Source organism: Squalius cephalus (genome assembly GCF_949319135.1).
Source record: "Squalius cephalus genome assembly, chromosome: 19".
NCBI classification, from domain to species: domain Eukaryota; kingdom Metazoa; phylum Chordata; class Actinopteri; order Cypriniformes; family Leuciscidae; genus Squalius; species Squalius cephalus.
Window position 1 is genome coordinate 30551129 of NC_137140.1, and position 14250 is coordinate 30565378.

At 38.0% G+C, this 14250-nt stretch overlaps 1 protein-coding gene across 2 annotated transcripts in view; it reads left to right on the plus strand.

Annotated features, from left to right (window-relative positions):
• cdh10b (cadherin 10, type 2b (T2-cadherin)) overlaps positions 1-13760 on the plus strand; it is a 52194-nt gene extending 38434 nt beyond the window's left edge. For both annotated transcript variants that reach the window (XM_079851468.1, XM_079851467.1), the window contains exons 8-12: positions 3252-3388; positions 3824-3942; positions 4121-4229; positions 5251-5502; positions 12637-13760. In XM_079851468.1, coding sequence (XP_079707594.1) covers positions 3252-3388; positions 3824-3942; positions 4121-4229; positions 5251-5502; positions 12637-13127 — 1108 coding nt within the window. In that variant the 3' untranslated portion in view covers positions 13128-13760. The remainder of the gene's footprint in view (positions 1-3251; positions 3389-3823; positions 3943-4120; positions 4230-5250; positions 5503-12636) is intronic.
• The last annotated feature ends 490 nt before the right edge of the window (positions 13761-14250 follow it).

The following is a 14250-nucleotide window of genomic DNA, read 5'->3' on the forward strand; positions in this document are numbered from 1 at the left end:
TGAAATTACATAAGTAGTTCAATAAAAATCATCTGTGTGTAGTCAGGTTTTTTTTTTAATTGTCTGTGGTATAAATACACATCTTTCTGTAAGGTGTAACATTGAGTCATTGAGTCATTGTGGCATAACTTACTCCATTACAACACTCTAAGAAAATAGTAATTGAAAAGCACAAGGCATGGGATGATTACAATAGATTTTCAATGTCCCCTGGAGTACAGTTACAATCAATAATTAAGAAATGGAAAGAGAGTGGCACAGCTGTATCTATCTAGAGGAGGATGTCCTCAAACAATGAGAGATTGTGCAAGAAGGAAATACTGAAAAAATACTGAAAAAAACAAGTGTCACTACCTCAGATTGGAAAGACAATCGACTACTGTTCTTTACCAGTCAGAGATTTATAGGAGAGTGGCAAAAAGAAAGCCACTGCTAAAAAGTTGTCATGTGACATCTAAGCTATACAGAAGGCATGTGGGAGAATTTGAAGCCAGCTGGAATAAGGATCTCTGATCTGATGAGACTAAAATTGAGCTTTTTGGCCATTAAAATAAACGCCACGTCTGGCGTAAGCTAGACACTGAGCATCAGCAGAAACTCATCATCCCCACTGTGAATCATGGTGGTGGCAGCATCATGCTGAGGGGCATATCGCTTCTCTGCGGCAGGTCCTGGAAGGCTTGTGAGTGTAAAATTAATACAGCAAAACGCAAGAAGTCCTGGAGGAAAACCTGATGGGGTCTGCAAAACACCTGCAGGAGAAGATTTGTTTTCCAGCAAGACAATGACCCGAAGCATAAAGTCAAAGGGACAAAAAAAAAAAAAAACAAGTTTTAGTGGCCTGGAGTGGCCCAAGCATTTATGGGTGGACTTCCACTCATGATCTCCATGCAACCTGACTGAGATTGAGCAGTTTTGAAAAGAAGAATGCGGAAAAACTACAGTGGTTGGGTGTGCAAAGTTGAAGGATGTTTACTAAAAAACTGACTTGAAAACATAAATACTTGCACAAATTTGGGTTGTGCATCATTCAGAATTGCAAATCAATTTCTGAATTTGAACTTAATTTGAATTCAACAGGTATAAAAATAAGTATACTTATTTTTTAATTCAATTACTTAATGGATTTCTTTGAGTTGCAGTTGAATAAACTCCACTTCCTGCCATTCCAATTCAAGTTCAACCTCCTGTGTGTCACGGAGTCAACAGGCTTGTTCGACTTCATGCAGCTCTGCGCAGACCGATCGGCGGCTGACTTGAAGCAGTGCATGCCGGTTAGAAATTTTGTCCGACTTGATGCAGCGGCGACGCCACGTGACTGTGACGTGTGCCATCAAAGTACCACAAGAGCGTTTTGAGAGTAGCCGGAGAACTCAGCCAGCGCAGCTTCTCAAGAGCGGCTGCACGAGGGCTGATGACGACACAGCTGTTCCATGATTGGCCGGATTCACCGCATGACAACGATCACGTGTGTTTAGTGTTAGTTCCTCTAAAGCTCACAAATCAGTTTTTTATAACAGTTAACACTCTTTTCATGTAGTTGTGATGTTATATTGTGTCATGTTTATCAAATTAAAACTGATTAAAAAACGTAGACTCCACTTCATTGAAAGTAGCTTATGTTGACCTTTATTCTCGTTCAAACAGACGCTGTATGAAGCAGTACATAAAGTATTGAATGAAAATGTCTCTGAAACATCTGTGCATTATTAGGCAAATATTGCATTTATTTCACTTCAGCTGTGGTAAAGTATGCAAACACCACGTGAGCGGTCACTACGGGAACCAGAAAGTGTCCGACTTCACGTCTCCATTTGCAGCTCCTCCCCGCCTGCACGCGGCTACTCTCGCCGATCGGTTACATCCAGCCGCAGCCGATGTCGAACACACCTATTATCTACAGCACCAGACCTCTACACTCCGCCCACTCGTTCCCTGTCTCCTGAATACTAATCACCATCACCTGTCACCACCACCTGCCTGCACTCAGTACCACTAATCACCAGAACTATTTAGTCACCATACCCACAGCACTACATTGTCTGGTCTCATCATTCCACACTGAAAGACTTACCTGACTCATCCTTTGACTATACTTACCACTTTGATGTTGTTCTGCTACCAATGCTCTGATCCAGTCCGCCTTCATCTGTCTTCTGTCCGGATCTTCATCATCTAGATAAGAGACTCAGTCAACCCAGCCAAAAGATCTCTACTTTAGTCTTCAACCACTCACCTGCTGAAATATATCTTGTGTCAAATAAATCCTGTTTACAAACTTTACTTGTTTGCATTCTTCTGTCCTGACACTGTGGGTGTGGCTGATTCAATTGAAATTCATGAACTAAAAAGAAGCCAAATGCATTTTGCGCTGCTTAACTTTGTATAACTTTGGCATGAAAGACTAATTTTCTGTTGAACACTGTCAAAAAGGCAAATTACTGTAGATCCTATGTGATTCAAAGCTGTAAAACAACAGCACTTTCTGTAAAATGGTTATTTTATTGGTTACTTTAGACATTCTGTTGACTATATGTAACGTTGCACCTGCATGTCAACTAACTTTCATTAGTGTTTGTTGAGTATTAGTAGACTGTTAGGATTAGTTGAATAAGGGGCTAGGGTAAGTAAAATAGCTTGATGTGTACTTGCCTGTTGGGGGACCATCACAATAAAGTGTTTGCAGTTATTAAGCAGACAGTCTTTTAATACTCTACTTATACTCCAATGAGAGTTAGTTGACATATATGTGCAATATTACTTGATTAATGTTTAAAGGCAACCATCAAATAAATTGTTGACCAAAAAACTTCCAAGATGGTGAATACTTTTTAAAAAAAAATGCTGTAAGCCAATCTGGACCAGCATGGGAATTCAATATCTGGGTTTTTTTCAGCAGGGTAGTTTGTAGCCGTGGTCTTAAAAAGCAGAGATACAATGTATAGTTTGTTGTGCTCGGCGTGTAACTAACATCAATACCTTTGACTAGCGCAAATTTGTTCTCTAATAGAGATGTCAAATCAAATACGTCCTGCCGTTTGAAGGAAAATTAAACCAGTCTTGGCTGATTTATTTTGGCTGCCTGCACAGGCACTGTTCTGGGCCCTTGATTATGGGTGTGTGATGTACCCGTATTCACTTCCTGGGGCCATGTTTACAGCACTTTAAAACACTGAGGATGTTCCGTCCCTGTGCCTGGGCATAATCAGAGGTCCATTGTCTTGCATTCATTACCGTCATTCGTGTTTCAGATACACCATTGATCGCCACACAGACCTGGAGAGGCTGTTTAACATTGATTCCAACAATGGGACCATCAGCACACTGCAGGCTCTGGACAGAGAAACTTCCAAATGGCACAACATCTCGGTCCTGGCGACAGAACTCAGTAAGTTTGCTGGATTACTGATATTAAATGGGATAATGCTGCAAGGTTTACTTTCAACAATGCGGAGAGACATCGCCTTTCAATTTCAAACTGTGAAATAGTTATGAGGTGAAATTCATTTTAAGTGTTTTTGTTTGTTCAAACCTGTGAAAAAGAATGTGTTACAACGTTATCTCAGGTGGACTGAAACCTCAAGAGCCTCAAGACATTTTCTGAAATGGCTAAAACCACAGCACTGCAATAAATGACTGATGACAAAAATCAAACTGTCAACTTGAGTTGTGGTTTAATACATGCTTTCTCCATTCTCTTTAGAAGAATATATGCCTAGGGTAAAAGGCTGAAAGACAAATACAGAGAAACAAAATTAGACCTCTTGAATGCAAACTGAATATCTTCCAGAATTGCTGAAACGCATTAATCATTGGCGTCTAGGTACTGCCCTGCAAACCAGAGTGCCGGTGTTTATCAAAGTGCGAGACGTGAATGACAATGCGCCTGAATTCGCCATGTTCTACGAGACCTTTGTCTGTGAGAATGTCAGAGCCGGTCAGGTATGCTGCTTTTTCATCTTTATTTATTGTATTTTACTGGACGCCTCTGCTTGCTTTGTTTCTTCCACTGTTCTATAGAGCTTTAACAAAACATCCTAATCATAAATGTAGTGCTATTCTACACAGTTCTATTTTAAGTTAGAATGAAGTGAATAATCTTGGCTTATTATGTTTCCAGCTCATCCAGACCATAAGTGCGGTGGACACTGATGAACCTCTTGTCGGGCACAAGTTTGTTTTCAGTCTAAGCACCATCAATCCAAACTTCACCATCTTCGACAATGAAGGTAATTCAATGGAAGCCTATTTTTGCATCAGAGAAAAAAAAAAAAAAAAAACATGTGAATGCATGATGTTTCAAAATAAAATAAAGATACAGTGTAAAATAGAACTGTTAAGCTCTCTCTCTCACACACACACACACATTTTTATATACAGTGAGGAAAATAAGTATTTGAACACCCTGCTATTTTGCAAGTTCTCCCACTTGGAAATCATGGAGGGGTCTGAAATTGTCATCGTAGGTGCATGTCCACTGTGAGAGACATAATCTAAAAAAAAAAATCCACAAATCACAATATATGATTTTTTAACTATTTATTTGTATGATACAGCTGCAAATAAGTATTTGAACACCTGTCTATCACATTAATTTAATCAAAAGTGATGGTAAAGACGTTTAAAATGTTGCAAAAGATTTATGTTTCAAACAAATGTGATTCAATTATCAATACAAGTTGAAATTATTTGCAAAAAATATATATTGTTTAAACTCCAGAAAATTAAAACTTGTAAGTAAACTGTTGGAAATGAACTCACATAAGCAAAACACAAAGCCACAATTAGGAGAAATAGTCACAATAAAGTTGCAATTGTGAGATATGAAGTCACACATTTGAAATAAAAGTTAGAATAAGTTAGCATAGTTACTTTTTTATTTATTTTTTACTCTTGAGATAAAAAGCAATGTGAAATTCCATTTGTTGCCACTAGAGGCACAGGCATGACACACTTTACCTTTAAATTAGATAAAACTCTGCATTGTTAATATGTTTGTGCTTGATCTCAGTCTCAGAATAAGGTATAAAACACTATGATGCTGGTTCAGTTGGTCGCAGACCTGCATTGGTCACTTATGCAAAATCTAAATGGTGTTTTAGTGTATTTACTATTAATCATGATGTCAATGATCCAACAAATTAATGGCTAGCTAAAAATACAAGTCAATATTAAAGCTTTGCAAACAACACCGTCCATCACACAGAACCTCGGTTACTCTCTCTTAATCTTGACATCATTGCCTTGTAGACAACACAGCGCGGATACTGACCCGCCGGGGCGGTTTCAACAGAAGAGAGATGAACTCATACCTGCTGCCTGTCGTCATCTCAGACAACGATTACCCCATCCAGAGCAGTACCAGCACGCTGACGGTCCGTGTCTGCGCCTGCGACAGCCGTGGGAATGTGCAGACGTGCAGCACTGAAGCCCTGCTGCTATCAGCCGGACTCAGCACCGGAGCCCTGGTGGCCATCTTACTCTGCATTTTAATACTACTCAGTAAGTGCTGAACTGTTTAGCTATTTAAAAACATTCATTCGGCCCTGCATGGCACCTCCCTGAACAGGGTGCCCCTGGGCAGATGCCCAATTGCCCATATGGTTAATCCGGCCCTGTTTTAAAGGTACACCAGGCAATGTTTTCGTGTTAATTAATCATCTTCGTAAATCGCTATATGGTTAAATGACTCATTACAGGGCGAATGAAGACTCTCTCGCCCGCACCTACTGCCTGTAGGAAGAATATCCCGCTTGCAAGTTCGGTGTATCCTACCCTCGTCCTTCAGTCTCACAAAGTCTCAGACATCGCGAGAAGCAGGATCAGTTTACGGCAAGAATCCCCAGCACAGAGGCAGGCTAACGAAACCCGGCTAGCGATTGTTGCAAACGTGTGTATAATTGCTACACACGATATAACTTCAGACAAATATTAGCCTCCGATATATATTTATTTTATGCTCATGCCCACTCTCCCAAAAAAACAAAACACGAAAGCAGTAGTTCGCCTCGTTCATATCGTTCGTTCCCGGTAAAAATACTAGTATGCATGACAACACAATAAAAAAAAATAAAAAAAACTCACCATCAGTTGGAAAGAAAATATTACTTTACTTACCTCGGTAGACATAACTGGTTTTGAAATAGCCGGTTCCAGATCTGCTCAGCTGGGTTGCTCGTGGCGAGGGGGGAGGGACAACAGTTTGTTTTTACGACAGTGTGTTTGAAAGCATTTACTACCAGACACTAGGGGGAGCTTCGTAGAGAAAAAAAACACTCAGGCTTGCCTGGTGTCCCTTTAAGCCACCCTGTCCCTGTTTACTTGCATCATTTTTGTTTTACTCTAATGTGTGATATGACACCTCATCATATACAGTGCACTTTCTCAAAAGCATTTCATAGACTATATCAATATCTCTCATCTATTGCCAAAATATGCACTGATGTAATACCATATAACAAATCCACCAAAAAGTGCAATCAAAATGGCTCAAACAGAGATGAGAGAAATGTGTTGAAGCTGCTTCTGTTGTTATGTCTTACCACTTCAGGTCATAAGATGCTACTGTGATTGAGTCCTACATCTCTGGGTTGCACTCAGAACAGGGTTTGTTTACTCAGAAGGAACTTTAGTCACCTTCTGATGAGGAGGAGACTGTACTTTGGCACAGAGTGGCAACACATTATGTTCTACACGTTCTCGTGGATCTGCAAACCTCTATCAGAACTGGCCGGTTTATCAGTCTTTGTTTACAAGTCTTGGAGCCAGACTTACTAAACAGGGCAAATTAGCGTGAGAGCGCAATCCCATAAAACTGCAAATCGGAGTGTAAAGTTCTTTGCGTGATCTACTGACGACGTGCAAATCAAAGAACACAGACAGAGCTGGATAATTTCCATAATGACCAACGCAATCTACCAAGAGCAGCGCAAATTAGCTCCTGGTTTAAGACATGCTCCTTTGAGGTGGTAAATAATTGTGTAAATACCAGTAAATTGACCAATGCAAACCTAAGTAAGTAAAAGTATATTATCTTGTATGATTCATTTAAATACTCTCATCCCAGTAATTTTGCATCTGAAAGGGAAACTCCTACAAATGCATATAAGGTCAGCCGCAAAAAAATAACCCGGTCCACGCCTTTCCAGCACTAATTTTTCACGCCGTGTCTTTAGTAAAAAAAAATGAAATAACATTCCACTGGCGCAAGCTGTTAGTAAATCTGGCATCTAGTTCCCAAATGGTATTTTAAAATCCAAAAAAAAAAAAAAAAAAATTAATTGGACACAACAGTCAGAATTTATTACAACATTTTACAACAAGGATAGATAGATAGATAGATAGATAGATAGATAGATAGATAGATAGATAGATAGATAGATAGATAGATTTCTCTAGACCAACACTGCTTGTTCAATGCAGTAAATGTTCTTATATTTAATTACCATCTCAAAACTACACTAAAGATAAAACATATCTGCCCTGAGGACATGGACCAAAAATAAACACTTAACATCTCAGCGATGCGTCTGGCAAGCAGAACATAATGTATCCTGACCTCTAGTCCTGCTCTTCTGATGATGCAGCACAGTGTGGGCCATGCAGCATCCTTCTTGTGATGTTTATTTTTCATTTATTCATTTGTATTTAGAATTTTCTCCAAATATTTCCTCCAGACAATAAAAAAGTAGGGCACCCCATTAAGACATTACTGTAGGTGCTCTCCCTCTCTTTCTTTGCTTTTCTCAGAAAGTGCAGCGGTGTGGAAAAATAGCTTTCATTATTAAATGTATGCAATTGACAAAAAGGCCTTTGTGTTCTTCTGAGGCTTAAGTAGGTCGCATGCTACTACTTGACGTCCTAAAACACCACTTGTGCAAGGTAATGCGGTATGAAAGCGCAGCCGGTTCTGAACAGCATGTTGCTGTATTGTTTCTGTAGAGAAAAGGAAAAAAAATGTTGTGCTTAAGTTAAAACATCCATCAATAAGTAATTGTTGAAACTGCTGGTGAGTGCATCTCTCAAGTCTCCAATCTAACCTGAGGCAATCCGTCATCGTTCAGCATTTTCCTCTATCTGCCTCTGTTTGAATGGGATAAATGAAATATTTTAAAGGACTTCAGGTAGACTTAACTATGTATTATTCATGCTGGCCAAAGTGGTTTACAAATTTAAGATGTACCATCTATTTTGAAATAAAACAGCAATGCTGTAAGTAAACGTTCAAAAAGCTGTTACTCCAACGTCAACGTTTCCCAGTACTTCAACTGTGTTGTGTGCCGGTCAAGTGTTTTAACGTTGTGCTCAAAGTTCTAACACTTTTAACTTTGACAATGTGTGTCTCTGACCTATTGAATACATGACATACAGTATGCAATGATGGGCCAAACTTCATGAAGATAGCTCAAATGCTTCATAATTTATTTTTTATTACTTTTAAGTCATAGTGCATGAGTTTTTAAACCAGTATTCACCACAGCATCCAAAGTCCTGTTTTTCTATCTTTCGTTTTTGGCAGTGTATCAAAGCTGGTTTGGGGAAGCCATGGTCCCACTTTATATTAAGTGCCTTTACTATGCACTAACATTTATATTAATAATGTTGTACAATGCACCTATGTTGTTTTTACATATTTTTTACATTGCACTTATATATATATATATATATATATATATATATATATATATATATATAAAACACTACTACTACTGTACAAGCTACTCATAACTCATAAGTAGTTGAAAGTAGTAAACTTTACTGTTACATTTACATTACACAAGTCACGTTTTAACAAAGAAACATTTTAACATCCATGTTTAAACATCAATACCCATATTCAAATGTTACTAATGTTACTGATTTAAGAAACCTAATTGTAAAGTGTTTCCATAAAAAGTAAACCAAAATATTCCAGGTGCATCAATCCAACACGAGCGGTGCATGTATATAATTCATGCTGACTTTAAAGGTACAGTAAGTACAGTAAAACTGCATGTTGAATTCAAAAGAATAAAAAATATGGTGCAAGAAAGCGTGACTAACATTATAAGTGAAAATTAAGAACATGACCCCTTTAAACCCCCCCTAAAATGATATGTATACGTTTTATACAACACAGACAATTGTGCGCCGTGTGTTCAACCACTTCTGCCATCTCATATTCTGTTGTTCCCCTGCACAGGCACCATCTAGTCCACCACTGATCCTCTCTGGGCAAACTTAATATGGATACTTTTCCCGTTATCCTTCTCCATTTTCAGTATCTTCCCCTAAACCTGTTTGCTGGCGCTGAGTGGACAGGTTACTGAGGACAGAGCTGTTCCAGAACAAACTATTGCATCTTTCTGCTATTCACTTTCTCTTTTGTTCTCAGGCTCTTGCTCTCCACTTGCCCCTCATTTTACATTCTCTCCTTTTCTGATGAGCTGGCTAATGCAAACCCAAGAATATACACTTTAAGAGGAAGTAGCCTGTTTACGCGGCCAGAGCAAGAAATATCCGCATCCATCCCACACTCTTTCACCAGCGTTTCCCTTCCAGATCACAGAATGAGCCCCGCACACACCACAGGCCCCCAGGCTGGGCAGAACACAGCATGTTGCCCCCCGCCGTTCCTTCTTCATAATTAACACCTGAGTGGGAGGCAGGGGCGAGCTCTCCGATTACCTGCTGGGAGGAGAGAAAAGCCACTGAACAGGAAAAACAAGCTGCAAACTACAGCACCTGTTCCCTTTTTAGGACCATAATTCCGTCTTCTCATCTCTATATCTCAACATATGAACATTTTCTGAAGATTTCACCAAACAGTTGTAGCACCTTTGCATGCGGCATTTCAGCACAAACACTTGTGCATAAAACAGTCGTCTGATTTTTTTGCCCAATTTATATAAAAAAAAAACATCACATATTTTTTTTCCTTGGGGAAAAAAGGAAAGTAAATCAAATATTCTATGTGAATTAATTATTTTGAAAAAAAAAAAAAAAAAAAAAAACCTACCAAAATCCCAGTCAAAGAAATATTGAACTGTAATTTAACATGCTATGAATCTAATTTCAATTGAATTTGTTTTACTAAATTATGTTTGATTATGTTTCACCTAATTTGTGCAATATAATTGATTGGATTATTAAATAATAACTCCATGAATTATTAAATAATAATAAAAATACCAACAATATCCTAGGGGTCTTTTTGTATACAAAAAAAATAAAAAAATAAATACAATTATGATTATTATTAGTTGTAGTTATTTAATTTGTATAATTACTTTTTCTTGTTTTTTTTATTCAAATATCATTGTTATATATTTTATTATAATACATTGTTATGTATTGCGGTGCGTCTCTCTCTTCTGTATTCATGAGTACCTTAAGCGCATGACACCTTTTGAAACACACTCCTCTGTATTCAGCTAAGCTCTGTCTGTAGTGCTGTGCGCTGCTCACTGGGTTCTTATCGGGCTGCTCTGCTTTAGCCATCCAAGAACAGCCTGTGATTCTTCGGCAGTCCTTTCTTCTCGCTGCAGTGATTGAGATTATGCACGCTTTCTCTATCTGTTTCTCTGAGCAGCCACAAACTAGCTCGTCTGCTTTTTTTAGCTGACTCAGTGCATCTGTTTTCGGTGACTGTGACACTTTCATTGTCCTGGGCATCGATTGTCTGGGATCTCGCTGATTGAATCAACTAAACTTAATCATAAGGTCTCACTCTTTGGTGTACTGTGTATCTTGCGTGTTGCATTAGATATTGTACCCCGTATTGGTTTACAATGCCACAGCAAAATAAATTGGTTTTGCTTGTATGTTTTTTTGTTGTGAGCATGCAGTTCCAACTGAATGATGGACAAACTGCTTTGAAACTGTTAGTTATTTCAAGTAGCTTATCTAGCTCAAGTACAAGCAACTAACTAAAAGTATCTTCTTTTTTTAATTTAACCAAAAACATTTATTTCTCATCCTGAACTGCAGAGTAAAAAAAAAAAAAAAAAAAAAAAAAAAACATATCTTTTGAAGCTGTAAATACCTATTTCACCCATTAAAAGTGTCATGTTTATTAAGTGTTAAGTGCCATTTCTGTTCATTTGTTTGCAATTAATTGGCAATTTCTGAGTGAATACTGTTTCAAAGCCATTTTTTTAAGTACTTTATTATCCATACAAATGCTCACTAGAATGATAATGTCCTTCACCCTGACAACTTTTAAAGACCGCCTGTTGTGAAAATCAAGTTTTTATTGTTGTTTATGTGTCTGTGTGGTGTTTTTAATAGGCTTTATAACAAACCATGTGCAAATTCATAAGTCAAAACCGTTGCTGAGTATTCTCTCTTTAAAACTGCAGTGAACCAAAGACTCAAACGTCTCAAAAACACGGTTTGAAATCGCAGTTTATCTCTACATCACAAATATGTTGTAGCCAATTCTGTCACGAGGGGGGCGGCGCTTTAGCATATCATTAACTATTAACTGTGACACAGGGAGTCTCAAGAGAAACAAGGTTACACCGTTATATTTTTCTGCTGAAATGAAAAATCGGGTACATTTAGCAATATAGCGAGTGAATTATGTATATGATGTATATTACAATGTTATGATGAACTATATGCCTTTCTCCACTTACGTAAGTTGTTCAAAGCATTTCTAAGGATTTGGGTTTTTAGAAGACAGCTGTCTGGTTTGTATAGCATTTGCAACACATTATTAGCTGTTTAATAATGAAGTCAAGCAAAAGGCTTATATTAATTACCGTTATGTGTCTGACATTATAGAGAGCGATAAATGCATTACAATTCCTATACATCAAGCCTGTATAATTCGCTCTTCCACTTCTTCATCTGAATCAGTTTCTGGTTCAAACATTATATGGCTGAATTAAACCAATATTTTCACGTGCCATTGTGCAGCATTTACTACAGTAAAGTTGACAGAGTGGATCAGGTATTCTAAGCTGGTGTGAGTGAGTGGAGGCGGGGCTCATTTGCAAATTCATGGTTCTGATTTGCTAAATGAAGCAAGGGGGTAGAGTTACATTCAAGCTATTTTAAGTCATGGAAAAACCTTTAAATATGTCATTTTGGTGACCAAAGATGAGTTTTAAGGGATAACATTATTGAGTACAGGGGGACTTAAACAATGAGCTACTGTAGCACACTTTTAGAAAAGAAAAAAAAAAAAAAAAAAAAAACATTTTTGGGTTCTATATAGCTATTTTAATTATTCATGTTTAACGGGTTATTTAGATTTTTTTGAGCTGCTTAATTCATACAATTTTATTACAAATTAAAACTGAAGGAATTCCATAAAATGATCCCATGATGGAAACCCTGTATGAAGCGCCTGACAGAACATAGAAGCTTTTCTTTTAAGAGAGTATTGAAATTATCTATAATTTAAACATATGTCATATAAAACTGCATTTGCATTTTTCCTATAATACATAGTTTATACATTTAAATGAAATAAAAACGATAAAATGTGTTATGTTAAGACAAGTGATCCTGCCAAACCTGTAGGAAGCACTGCTCTAGTGTCAGGTGTCTCGGTGACATTCAGAAAGCTTGACTATCACAGAGCTTTGTTCAGCTTGATTTGCACCATGCTGATGATATCATTCTGTTCGTCTGCCTCTGTCTCCATAGTGATTGTGGTATTGTTTGCGGCCCTGCGGCGACAAAAGAAAAAGGAGCCCCTGATCATCTCAAAAGAAGACGTCAGGGACAACGTGGTCAGCTACAACGACGAGGGCGGCGGAGAGGAGGACACCCAAGCCTTTGACATCGGAACTCTGCGCAACCCCGAGGTCATCGATACCAACAAGCTCCGCCGGGACATAATGCCCGAAATGCTGTTCCCCTTCCGCCGCACGTCTCCCATCAAAGACAACACGGATGTGAGAGACTTTATCAACGGACGGCTGCAAGAAAACGACTCGGACCCCACAGCGCCCCCTTATGACTCCTTGGCTACCTACGCCTACGAAGGCAACGGCTCTTTGGCGGAGTCTCTGAGTTCCCTGGAATCGGCCGCCACTGAAGGCGACCAGGAGTTTGAGTATCTGAGTCACTGGGGTCCACAGTTCAAAAAACTGGCGGATATGTATATAGGGCAGGAGTCCCAGAGAGAGACTTAAAGCGGATATGCAACACAGCACACTTAAATATATCTCAGAGCACTAAATTAACACACACACACTGAATCTCCCTCTGTTCTCTGCTGTGTTACGCATATAGACGAATCAACGAAGACTTGAAGATTGCGCTCAACTACTTGGAACTCTTCTTCACATAGACATTCTCTCTTCTCTTTAACCTCTTCGTCTACTTTAACTTTGTCTTCTACTTCTGGTGTGTCTCTCTCTCTATCTCTCTCTCTCTCAACCTCTCTCTCTTTCTTTCTTCCTCCCTCAAAAGAATCAGTAAAGATGCCTTTTAAGATTAGGGATTTGTTGTAATCAATGGTGTGGACAATGTGTTTTATAACCAAGGTGAGTGATAGTAGCTTTCTACACTATCGATGTTTACGGCTAAAAAAAAACACAAAAATAAAACATAAAAAAAGCTTAGCTTTTATTGCAGACCAAGTCTAAAATAGGTGCAGTATGTGTATAATATGTTTTACAAGTATGATCTTTATGTAAACTACTTGATATCTCTGTTTATGAGGCAGTTTTCCTGTGGAAGGTTTATATGGGTTCTGTCATACTGTGGATTCATTTCAAAACATAGAGTTAGAGCTGTACAATGAATTGTGTACTTGTAGAATATCGGTCATTCTGTTCATGTTGTTTGAATGCTGTCGCATTGTTTTATACAGTATTTATATTTTTATACTTATTTTAATAATAAAGTTTTTAAAATCTTTTCTCTCCATGGTTTGCTCTTAATTTAAAGCTGCATTGAATTAAACAACTTGTAATATATATTGTTGGACAAATATTTGCGAGTGTGCACACACACACTATTAGTGAGGCCATTGCGTAGACTTCTATTGATTTCATATCAGGTTAATGATACAGTATTTTCTATTGCCTAAACCGACCCCTACTTCTATACAAAAAATGTTTTGGATGATTTATAATTCTTTTTAACTAGTGACCAATACAATTCCTATCTATCTATCTATCTATCTATCTATCTATCTATCTATCTATCTATCTATCTATCTATCTATCTATCTATCATCTATCTATCTATCTATCTATCTATCTATCTATCTATCTATCTATCTATCTATCTATCTATCTATCTATCTAT